The following is a 12614-nucleotide window of genomic DNA, read 5'->3' on the forward strand; positions in this document are numbered from 1 at the left end:
TTGTATCCCTGTGCTCCCTGGATGTATTCACCTGTGAATACATCCAGGAAGCACAGGGATACAATGAGAAAATCCTGATCAGCATGCAAGGCGGACTCTGATGCTTAACTAGATATCACCCAGGTTCCCTTCAGACTCAGAAAGTCCTTCTGCTGTGTAAATAGGCTCCGGGAGATCATAAACTTTGGGGAGTAGAGTAAGAGTTTAGGGATGCTCAGAATATCCTCAGGCCATTTAGCTCCAGAGGCCTAACTGGACACTTGAGCACCCTGGATGGCACTGGCACATGCGGCAGTGTTGGTGGTTGCACTGATGATGGCAGTGGCCAAGCTGACAGCATAGCTGCTGCTATTTTTGCACCCCTACCAGGGTCAGTGATTGGGGCCACTGCCCCAGTCTCCCCTTCATTGCTAAGCCATTGACAATTATTTTGCATAGATTTAATCTCCAGACACTGACAACACTTGACCCACACGTGCAAAGTCACAGATGTTAGAGATGGGAAAGACCTCCTGGGACATATGCCCTTCCCCTAACACAGGGCTGCTCCAAACTGCCTGTTTCTAATGCTCAGTCCAAGCTGCTGTTTAAAAGGACTAAGCACTGAATTGTCCGCTACTTTCCTTGAGAAACCCTTCCTTCCATTGTCTGCCAGCCCCCAATGTGGGGAAGTTTGTTCCCTCTTCTTAAGATCACCCCCTCATTCTAGTTCTGCTCCCTATTTAGCTTGCCTTTGTTTTCTGGTCTCTACATGTTTCCAATGCTGGGAGACATACATGCTCTCTTAGCTGAGCTACATGCATTTAGGCTACTTTTTCTTCATAGAGGCCTAATAATTCCAAAAGGATTTGATCGCTTCTTCTATGAACCTTTGGAAATTCCAGTCCTTGGCGCTTTCATTTCAGAAGCACCAAACAGGCCCCCTCCAATTCAGGTCAACAGATTCGGCAAGTGACCAGTGTGTCAAAATCAGGCCATGAGCTCTTGCAAGTCTCTCCAGTCCCTTAGTCATTTTCCTTTGGTTCTACTCAGAGATATCAATATCTTTCTTGCTAAAATGGTGCCCAGCATGGAATATAATATTCCATGTGAGGTCATGCCTATTCAAAGACTATTAATCCCCTGCTTTCTGAAGTGATGTTTCTACGTAAGACACCCCATGCTGTCTACAAGTGATGAATTTATTAGTACAACTCCATTTGTGCCCCCATTATATTTTGTCGCTACTCTTCAGTGCCATGCTACATGCCATTGTCTCCAGAAGTACCAGGGTAGCTAACCAAGAAGGGTACCTAGAATCTTCCCATGAAACTATTAAAGTAAATGGTTGACCAAATTCAATTATCAGTGCAGTATTTTGCACAGTGCAGTTACAGATGCTACAGAAAGCACCTCAGGACATGGAAAAGCCTACATATCCACCTACGTGGAACAAAACTGACCAGATATGCCTGGAACTTGGAAATCCAGTGGGCTGTCCAAGAGGGAATGGGGATACATTGGGACCAGGGATCCCTCAGGCCACCTCTGCTGGGACAAAGAATTCTTTTGCCAGTTCAAAATTAGCCCAGAAAAGATCAAAAATCACTACCTGCAAGATGCTACTTCTGCAAAGTCAGACTTTTGACCCTCTCTGAAACTTGATGGGTCCAGCCCAAAATAAAAACCCATGAACTAGTACAAGGTTCTTCTATTGCCCCAGAAAAGCAAACAGGAGCAAACTACAGAAAAATATAGTTCCTGCTCTTGGCTCCACTGCCTCTAACTCCAAGTGCCCTTTCCTGGGGGTGGATTAATCAAATGGGCCTGTGATGCAGACCCATTAATGCCCAGATAAAAATTGACCCCTGTTCCTCCTGCTTGGTTTAATCACTCTGCACAGTTCAACAGCTGGCAGCCTAATGCATACCAGATGTGCCAGGAATATGAAAGACAGGAGGAAGGGAGCGGTGGAAATTGGGAGGGGATATGTATTTTCTCGTCACAAACTCCTGGATGTAGAGGATTAAGCCCTCTTGATTTATAAACACAGAGGGAGTATGAAAATCTTTCCGACCTTCCACATCTGCCAGGGGAAGACAGAATGGGAGGGGGAGGAGTTTCTGGGAGCTATGGTAAGCATTGAGGCTGTTCCGCAGGCTGCCTTAGGGAAGGCAAAGTTCACATCTCAAGGAGATACTGCCTGTAATAACCACAAGCCCCTGGAGATGGCACTCAGAGTAGATGCAAAGCCCTCAAGACTCCTCTATAAACTCATCTCTTTGGGTCGACTTACAAGGTGCACAATGCTACATAAGTAAAGCAAGAGGGAGGTAGAAACCACATCAAAGAGCATTCTTGTTAATCCAATGTGCCAAGAGGGGAGGGGAGGACAGTGCGGAGGGTGAATAATGAATCAGCAGTGGGTGGTGGGGTGAAATCTAAGTTGGAAAATAAATCTTGATAGGAAAATTAAAAGGAGTTAACAGAGGGGCCAAGCCAGTTTGGTGACCAGTACTGAACAGGATGTAGAGTTGCTCATTGCAAGGGATGAAAACCAGGCCCCAGTAAAGCCAATGGGAAAACTCCCACTGAGTTCAGTGGGGCAGGGATTTCACCCCATGTCCCTGGAGAGCGTCTTGGTGACTTCTGTGTGCAACACACTGGGGGTCACAAACCAGATGCTATCAGAGCCAGACATGCCACACCTGGCAGCCTCTCTCCTCCTTGGTAGCCTCTACAAAGAGGCTGTTCTTAGAGTGAAGACACCTGTATTCTGTTCTCATCTATGCTGTGTGCCTGGGAACATCAGAGCCCTTCTTTGTATCTCACTTTCCTCTCCCGTAAGCTCTGGTGAGGCCAAGAAAGGATTTTCTTTCTTACTGTGTCTGTGCACAGTGCCTGCCACAGCAGGGCCTCAATCTTGGCTGGTCCTACAGTAGGTCCAGGGATGAAAAAAACAATAAAGATTGTAACCCCGTCTGATTTCTAGTGAGGGTCTCTTGGGCTCAGTCTGCAGCAGATTAGAAATAAGATGAAGGAAGCCTGCTGGGCTGGGGCCTGAATGGTACCTGTCCTGTGCTTGAACAGAGACCTTTACTCTGCAAAGCTATTAACTTTTCCTCAATGTGAAATCTGCCAGAAGAGAATTAAATTTACAGGATGCATTATATGTGTGTGTGGGGGGGGGGGGGGGGGGGGGGAGGAGAGCAAGAAGCCCACAGCAGTGCTGAGCAAGTGACAGTTGCCTCTCAAAATGCAGCAGCATTTAAAGATCTCTTAAAAAAAAAAGATTTCTAACCAAACAGGTCTCCCCTCTCAGCTGAGTTCAAGAATCCTGATGGAGAGAACAAGTTCCCAATCCATGAGCTGGCCGAGGGAAATGAAACAGTCAGGAGAGGAGAGACAGACACACACACACATACACACACAGACAGACACACACATACATACACACTGAGTCACACAACATTGCCAAGGAGCTGTACCTGTTTCCTGGCCTCCTTCTGACACTCTGCAGCACCTAAACTGTTCATTCATTAATTTATTTATCGGAAATCAGAAGAGCCCCTCTTTGCATCCTGATTGGAGAGATGAGCTACTAGAGGGAACCACTTATGAGACAAGGAAGGGGGGGGGAGGAATGATACAGCGTGGAAAACACTTGTACAGAACTGCCTTGCCCTGGATTAAACTAATACTGATGGGAGAGCGGGGAGGATGGGAACAAATGGATGATTCAGTGACAGTGGTAGCTCTCCTGATATCTGTGAGACAAAAGATACAGTGAAGCAGCCAACAAGAAGGAGACTAATGGTCAGCTGCTTTTTAAAGATGCATCTGTAGCCAGAGGTTAAACAAACTTGCAGCAAGAGTTTTCTGTCTAGCTAAGGCCCTTAGATGAGTCCCATTATCAGCCCACCTGAGCCCCTCAGTCTTGAATGCTCTCAATCTCCCAATGACCCTGTAAGACAGGGCAGGGCTATTATCCCCATTTGCTGAAGGGGAACGGAGGCAAAGGGAGGTGGAGAGTCAAGTTTTAAAAGGTATTTAGTCCCAAAGTGAAGGAGGTACCTATAGACCTTGAAAAACCCAGCCACTGAGTGACTCACCCCTATATACCATCCTTCCCCTCCTTGCAGGACTTCTAAGGTAGATTGCTTAACAAGAATATCTGGGGTGTCCCTAAGAGGGAAAGAGAATTAGGCACTCTGCTCCAGTTGAATTCTGGTGTGAACTATGCATCCAGCTCTAGTAGACTCCCTTGGAAAATCCCAGCTAATGGTATTTAGCATACTTGCAGCCTCTTCTCTCCAAGGGTTGCAAAGCTCTTTGCATCAGTCAGGTAACTAAGCTGTCTGGAGAGGCAGGTAAACACATTTAACAAAGATGAAGAGCCTGGTCCCGCAGGCCTGGATGGCAGTGGCTGATTTCCCACTGATGACAGACTCAGGTCCTATGTACTGTGTTCAAAGGTCATGGAACTCCACCCAGATCTCCTGACTCCAGTTCTGTACTTTAATCACCAGCTTGTGCTTAATACAAAGACTGGGAGTGGGGAGGACAGGGCTTCTTGTTAGGTTCTGGGATTTAGGTTTGCTCTGATTTTTGGTGAGGCAAACAATTAGTGTGACTCCTATACTGGCTGCCAGTGCCATTGGAGCCGCTGCAAATCCAGACAAGGCAAGCAAAGTTTCCCAGTGCTCTGTCAGGATCTGTCTCTTCTTCCTGGCAGACTCAGGCCTGCTGGCGTACAGTTAAGGCTCAAATGACAGTGGGAAACCTGGAAAGCTTCCCCGCCTCCCAGCTGGAAGTGTCCAATCAGATATTCCTCTCCCCTCCTATGCTCCCCTTCCCAGCACCTGACCTATAAGGGGGAGGGTGAGAAGTGCTGGGTGGGTGCAGGGAGGCCTTGGCAATCGTGGCTTGGATTACAAGACCCAGACCAGGTTGGTCTCGCCTGCCAGATGTTGTGGCCTGAAGCATGTGCGAGTGCGTGTCAACAAGTGATCGGGATGTCTGCAGCTGGCCAGGAGGAGGCATCTGGGGCGGTTCAGAACACCGCAGATTTACTGCAAGTGCAATCAGCAGAGCCGGGACAGCTCCCCAGGGGCTTTTGCAGGGGGAAGGAGGGACACAGCAGTGGTTGTTCCATGTGTGCGGTAACCTGGGACAGCAGGCACCATGCATTTGCTGCATTATGAGTGTGCACGTCACATGCGAACTGCCTGCCCTGCTTCTGAACATGACAGCCTGCACCTGGACCAACCCCACCACAACCTCCCCTCCCCTGCAAGCCGGCCTGCACCTCAACCCATTAATGCACCTGCAATCATTCATCTATGGTCCTTAGACAGGCTTTTCCACCTGGGGAAGAAACTAGACAGTAAACTAGAGTGTAAATTCACAGCACACGTACTGCTCTGGATTAACTCCCTGACTGAACACTCTCAGCCTGCACCAAGAATATATTTGTGCAAGGTAGCTTAATCTTCTTTCAAAACACACAGTAGCTGGCATGGTACAATCCCAACTCCTAGCTTCCCGTGTAGACAAGCCTGTATCCCTCCACAATTTGTAACGTATTTACCCTCACCCGCCCTACCCGCGGTAGGGCAATGCTATTATCCCCATTGTACAGATGGGATGCTAAGGCCCAAAAAGACTAAGGGCCAGATTTTAAAGGTATGTAGGCACAGAAGCCAACAGGCATCTTGTGGGACTTTTAAAAGTGCCTACATGAGTCAGGAGTTAAAGTCGATTGATTGCAAGTGGGAGACTGAAACCACACCAAAGAGCCCCCCCTTTTTTTTAATCCAGTGTGTCAGGAGGGGATCATGGGACAAATATTGAATTAGCTCAAGGTGAAGAGGTGAAACCTGGGTGGCAAAGGACATTTTGATTAGAAAATTGAAATAAACACAAAAAAGTTAACAGAGACGCCAAACTGGTTGCAGGGATTGGCAATGGCACACAGAGCAGTTTGTCTTCGGGGTGAAATCTTGGCCTCAGTGAGATCAGCTGAACAGGGCAGGTGCTCCTAGGAAAAATCCCACTCAGTACCTAACTGCCTTAAAAACATCTGGTTGTAGGTGAGTGGCATAAGGTTGCACAGGACATCAGTAGTAGAACCAGGGGCTCAACCCAGGTCTTCAATCCCAAACAAACACACTACCCCAGTGGATCACCTATGTATAGGGTGGCCATCATAGAGGATATCCTGGTTTTCTGCTACTCTGTCCTCTGTCCTCTATTGATATGAAACCCGACGCCTTTACATCCTCTATTTTTCAAGGCCATCATAGAGGACAACCGGACTGTCCTCTATGATGGCCACCCTAACTATGTACTGTCCTTGGCTGCTACTCCTTCCCTCATACTCAATGATGAAGGAAGCACTGGGGGCTACAGAGCTGGCTCTCTAATGGCATGAGCTACCAGCACAGAAGAAAGTCCAATCCCTGGTTGATTCCTGTGGCTCATCCCACCCTCCACCTCACCCCAAGCTCATGGGTGATTTCTCCACTGTCACTGCAGATTGGTGAGAGCTGGTGAAACTAATCCCTACAGAAGGCAGGTAGAAATGTACCTTACAGACAAACTGAATCAGAGATACACAAGCTTTTGTGAGCCAGAGGTCACTTCATCAGATGCTGACGCCTACAGGGAACACTCTTAGACAGCTGCCAGCAACAGGAATGGTTTTGTGACCGACGGACAGAGGCATCATGACACACATTTACTTCTCCAGCTCCTAAACATGTCTGGCACCTAAATATTTGCCTGATTTAACTCCCCTCCTCCACACATTCATTTAAAAGACCCACAAGCTTCGCTACTGCCTTTCTGTTTGCATATTGGGACAGAAGCACAAATCCCATTGGATATGGGGCTGCCTTGGCAACCGTGCTATGAATTCCCTCTCCTGGCCAATCCAAAGGAAGCTGGCTGGCAGCTCTGATCCCAGGTCAGATGCCAAAGGCTGTGTTTGCCCCTCCTGCAGCGCAGGGTGGCTGATGCTCTTAGAAGTGTTCAAATGCCTGGACAAAGACATTTTGCCCTCTTCGATTCAGTGCTCCCTGGGGCTGGAAGGGCTGGTTTCTCCCCATATCCCTCTGTTTCTTCCAGATACCTTTTCTGTGCCACACTGGGCATATCTACACGTGCATTAATGTGCCGTAATTACGGCACATTAAGTTTAGTACCTGCACTCAATGTGCAGTAACCAGTGCTACTGCGCAGTAGTGTTGGTGCATGCCTTTTTAGTGACACTAATGTGCAGCAGACTAATTCTACTGCGCATTAGCAAATTAGCATGGCTTTTGCTACGATGCGCTAATGTGCAGTAGAATTAATCTACTGTGCATTTAGTGTCTTGTGTAGACACACCCACTGACTAGCGATCACCACAAAGCTCATGTCCTGTTTTTTTCAGAGCTAGCAAGCTTCAAGCCAGGCTCCTAAGACACACCCTGACCAGGTCACAAGGCCACATATAGAGCAAACTTCCCTATCCCCACAGCTAGACCTGCTTACCTAAAAAGCCCCCCTGAGAGGTGAATTCAGTCTCCACACTGGATGCATCTACATGAGCACTTTAATGCATAGTAGCCTATTCTACTGTGCATTAAACATCACTAAAAAGGCATTTACATTTGCTACTGCACATTGGGGCAGCCCAATGCACCTTAATGTAGTACATGTAGTAATGCGCAGTAGCAAAAGTGTACTAATGAATGTGTAGATGCGCCCACTCTATCCAGATCTTGGCCTCTCTGAGGAGAACTTCAAGAAGTCTCATTTCCTGAGGCAGTGAATTTTGGGATGACTGGAAAGACTTACCCAGCTCCCAGGTGTCAACCAGTGCCCACCTGGACTGCATTTGAACTGGCAATCTAGAGCCCAAAAGGCTCTTCAGCCTTTTACTGCCTCATCCGTCTTCCCCAAAACATCCAGTGTCCTTATAAGTAATGCATCCAGGAAACTTTCAGCTTTGAAACACAGCACAATCCCCACTCCCCCAGTTCACTGACTGAATGGAGTACAGGCAGCAGCACTGGGAATAGCTCTTGACAGGGCACCCAGGGACACTGGAATGACCAGAATGTCGGAAAATAGTGATAAACCCAGCGTGGTGACAGGAGGACTGCTAAATGTCCATGAGTGCTGGAGAGGATGCTTATTGGGGCAACCGTTATCACAATTAGTCAAGGAGTAGGAGTATGTGGGGAATGTGGAGAGCCAGAAAGACACAAGCTTTGCTGCCTTGGGGAAAAGCTCATTAACTGGGCAGAGATGGACTGGGCTTGAAGACAAGAATACAGTAAGCAAGTAGTCCCTGTCTTCAAACTATGGCACCTGAGCATTTCAAGGAAGGGGTAGCAGCATCTGACACCTAAGTTAAACTGGACCTGTGTGGTGCTTGGTTCTGTACAGACTCATAGTTTGGAACAATCCCTGTCCTAAAGGGCTTTTTACCTGGTCCAGAGTGAGGCAGCAGAGACAGTAAATGACTTAAACAAGGTCATGCAGCAGGGAAATGGCAGAGGCAGGAATAAGCCCATCCCTTCTGTGATGCACAGGCCTATACCCCTAACCACTGGACTATTCTGTTTCTTTGAGTAATGCACTCTTTGCCAAACAAACTTTCCCTAACTGTTCACCCACATGTGTTGCTTTTTGGATTAACACCCGCACCAAACAATCTGAGGACTTATCTTTGTCCTAAACAAACTCCAGTTGGGGAAGTGCAATTAATATGACGCAGAGTGTACCAGAGTCATTTTTGTACTATCCCAGGGTAAATGCCCTGTGTATACATGCCACTCTGGTGTGAGATGGAGTTTGGATCTGTGCCATAAATATTCTTCCAGAGGTTACATCTCTGTAACTCTACTGATATCATTACATGGGTGCAAATATCTAGAGCAGTGATTCTCAGCCAGGGTGCCATAACATGCTGAGATGTGTTGAGATCCTTTCAAGTGTGCTGTGGGATGCCATGCAATGTTAGCATTGTTAGGTATGCAAACTTGATTAAAAAAATCAACCCAAAGATTTTGAATAGGAATTTACAGTTTTAAATACATTCTGACCTGCTGTGGGCTTTCTGAGTGCTTTGTAACAGAAAAATTGATCTATTATTTTCCATAGTCAAAAACCAAGTGAAACTAAAAGCTGGCATTTTCCAAGGGGTACCTTGAGTCTAACAAGGGATGCCTTAAGTTTAATGAGGGGCTCTTTGAGCATAAAAAGGTTGGGAACCACTGATCTAGAGAGAGACACCAAGGGTGTGTCTACATGAGATGCATCCCCATCTATATGTGCACAGCAATTACTGTGCACTAGATTAGTCTAATGAGCCATTTCCTAGTACCTGTAGATACAGGTACTAGAAATAGGTGCATTAAACCAATGCACCAAAGCTCACAAAGCAAACTGCTCCTGGTCAGCTTAGGCAGCAGGGGGCCAAAAGGGACAGGGAGAGCTGTCCCAGCTCTGTAGGCAGCTACCTCCCAGCCACCTGGAGATCAGTCCCAATCTCCACATGGATGGGAGGCAGCTGCCTGGTAGCAGAGACAGCTCTCCCCAACCAGCGATAAGGACCAGCCCCTATGCTTCCTGCCAACCCAGGGCTGGCACCTGGGGGAACCTGGAGCTCCCCCTGGCTGCTGCAGAAGCACCCCTGAACTGAACTGCTCCCAGTGGGAGCAAGTTTGCTCCCACTGGGCACATGTTCAGAAGCATGTGGAGGCACAGTTTAATGCACCGTAATTTTCTGTATAGAAAATTTAGGCACATTAATTGCATATGTAGATGCACCCAGAGAGTCTAGCTCATGACATGGTTTCAAACAGATACCAGATTCTCCACTTACAGTCCTGAGTTGTGTAATACTGCAGTGCGCTGTTCAACAGCTGTCATACTCCACCCCAGAAGTGGGTACACTTCAGTAGAAGATGGTTTGTGTGATGCTTTGAGAACTGTGCACAGAAAACATTAAGGGACTATCCCTCATTGTTACAAGGATTAATAAGAATAAAACCCTGGGAAAAGATTAAGGCCCTGTCACTCAAGCATGTCTAGGGTAATCAGGATGACCTGGATTTCAGCTTATAAAGTGCTGAAAGGTGACTGTAAACCTGAATAAGGCCCTTCCCCCATTCTTAAAAAGGGGCTGACAGGGCTTTGCAGGAGACAGTGGGTAATTGTCTAACAGCCACTCTAGCTAGTTGGGAGTCAGGTTTTGAATTTCGGTAGGGCTTGAAAATAATCTTCTTAGCACATCAGTTCCCAACAGCTCTGTTAGCTGGGCAAATCCATTACTCACAAAAGCAGGAATTGAACTGCACTCATACAAGCCAGGAAGCACAAGTCAGTGGGCTGTGCCCAGCTCTGTCATGGCACCTCCATGCTGCTACTCTTTGCCTGGGACTCCTGTGTATGGCTCTGCCCAGGCACTTCAGCGCCAATCTACACCCACTCTTCTGTTCCAGCTCTGGGCCTCACACAGAATCCAGATAATCCAATTTAATCTTGAGCTGGAATCCTGCTCCTTCACCCTGGGTCTGGCCCCTCTCACAGCTTTGCCAGTGCACCTCTATCCTCATCTGTGACTACCTCCAGATCTGGTCTTCCCCACAAAGTGTCCCTTGAGTGCACAGAGGAGTAGTTAGCTGTGTTAGTCTGAAGTCAGGCAGAAACTTAAAGACTTAACTAAATCAGAGATGTATAGCACAAGCTTTTGTGAGCCCAAGTTCACTTCATCAGATGCTGTCCTGGGAGTCAGGATGCCTGGGTTCTAGTCTTTGCTCTTCCTATGGACCCCGATGTGATCTTGGGGCCACATGCTTCTCCACTGTGGCCTTGACTTCTGCTCTGATTGAGTTCTACCATGATTAAGCTCTGCATTCTGGTGCATGGCCCTGGCATGAACTAGAATAGCTTCAAGGCTGCTGTAATTTACCTGCAGATGCCACAGGCAGCTCAAGGGGCAATGCATGAGAAGAGATGAGCAGGAGCATGTCAGTACTTTGCCCATGCCCCCAGCATATGCCCAATACTGGGGATGAAATAACGCTGGTACAGACACCACCTGGGGAAGCCTCTACCCTAGAATGATTCCCCAGTAGAGAGTTCTGCTGCCTTTAAAGCCTGCAGAAGAGACCCAAGGACAATAAAAGAATCAGACACTTCAAGCCTCTGTTTCCCCTGAAATGGGGTAATACCATAATTACCCATGCTTCCCCTGCTGGGGGAGTTTGAGGCTTAATTAGTATGTATTAGGTGCTTTGCTCTCCCTGGATGGAAGGGAGCAGACAGGGGCAAAACATTATTAAACAGGACTCCTGCGTTAAGACACTGGTCTCAGCTCGTCCCTTCCCATCCCAAAATGAAGGTACCTACCATCCACCTGTCCAAGCTGCGTACAGCATGGCAGAAGAAATGGCAAAAGCATGGACACAGATTTATTCTACAGGAGCCTTAAACATGAACATCTGCTGCCAAACAGGCTGGCACATGCAGCTCAACCACTGGGGACTTTAGCTCAGTGATTATGTCATCAACGCCAACAGAAAGCAAGACAGCTGCAGTGTGAAATTCCCAAGGTGGGGGCTAGGGTAGGGACTAAGGGAGGGCAAAGAAGGAATATGAGAAATAAGGAAAGAAAATACATGGGCAAAGCCTCTTTTCTGCTCCAGTGCCTGATGCTTCCCTTTACCCTGAGAGAGTGGAGTTTGTGCAGATTCCCTGGCCCCCCAGCCACTCCCAGCATCTGCTGTATCTGGTACCTTCTCAGTAGTGACAGGCACAGAAGACGGGGTGAGGCTGGTGGGAGACTCTGGCCGCTTTTTGTGCTTCTGTTTAGGTCTTTCCTTGTCCTTCCGACTCTGCAAAGGAAACCAGAAAGTGTTAAAGGACAAGATTTCTGCCAGTGAGAGTAGAGGTTGAGAAGGAAAAAAGAGGAGGGTGTGTGGGGGTAGATTTGCAACCCTACATTCATATTCCCCTTTCCTCCTCCACCCATCCACATGGGCCTAGCCTCCCCCAACAACTTCTGGCTGGGAGTGTCCCACTATCCCTACCCCAGCTGCAGTCCACATCTGGTGTGCAGAATTATCAACAGAAGCCCCCGAATCAATTTCTGGTAAGATGATACAGGGAAGGATTTAACAAGCCCTGGTTGATTTCAAGAAACATGAGCCTTCCTCCTTTTCCCCCAAAGGGGCTCTTTGCCCCCATGCCCCAGCCCGCTCCCCTCATCAAACATCTCTCAGACTCACCCTGTGTTACAGTTAGTGTGAGAGTCCATAAAACCATTCTTAGCACATGCTGCACGTACACAGTTAGGGAGATCAACAACTCAGCACTTTAGCCAGGCAGTAAAGCTTGAACCTGGATCTCAAGATCCCCACAAAATCCACTAGGGCAGGGGTGGGCAAAATGTGGCCTGGGGGGGGGCCAGATGCAGCTGATCAGGCCATTCTATCCGGCCCGTGGGGCCCCTAAAAAATGTAGAATATTAATACTTATCTGCCCCTGGTGGCCTGTCACGCGGCCCTCGATGGCTTGCCAAAACTCAGTAAGTGGCCCTCCGCCCGAAATAATTGCCCACTCTTGCACTAGGGGGAAAG

The 12614-nt window shown here is 47.9% G+C and overlaps 1 protein-coding gene across 9 annotated transcripts in view; it reads right to left on the minus strand.

Moving 5' to 3' along the window:
* Nucleotides 1-12614, minus strand: part of MLLT6 (MLLT6, PHD finger containing) — a 99562-nt gene that overhangs the window by 38869 nt on the left and 48079 nt on the right. For 8 of the 9 annotated variants that reach the window (XR_003091674.1, XM_025191127.1, XM_025191125.1 and 5 more), the window contains one exon: nt 11772-11870. Coding sequence is in view for 8 of the 9 variants with exons in the window: in XM_025191127.1 (XP_025046912.1) it covers nt 11772-11870 (99 nt within the window). In the remaining variant the exon portion in view is untranslated. Of the gene's footprint in view, nt 1-11771; nt 11871-12065; nt 12504-12614 lie in introns of those variants that run through there. The other variant, XM_025191131.1, reaches the window with a different exon arrangement.

Source organism: Alligator sinensis, unplaced genomic scaffold, assembly GCF_000455745.1.
Source record: "Alligator sinensis unplaced genomic scaffold, ASM45574v1 scaffold1261_1, whole genome shotgun sequence".
In the NCBI taxonomy this organism is placed as follows: domain Eukaryota; kingdom Metazoa; phylum Chordata; order Crocodylia; family Alligatoridae; genus Alligator; species Alligator sinensis.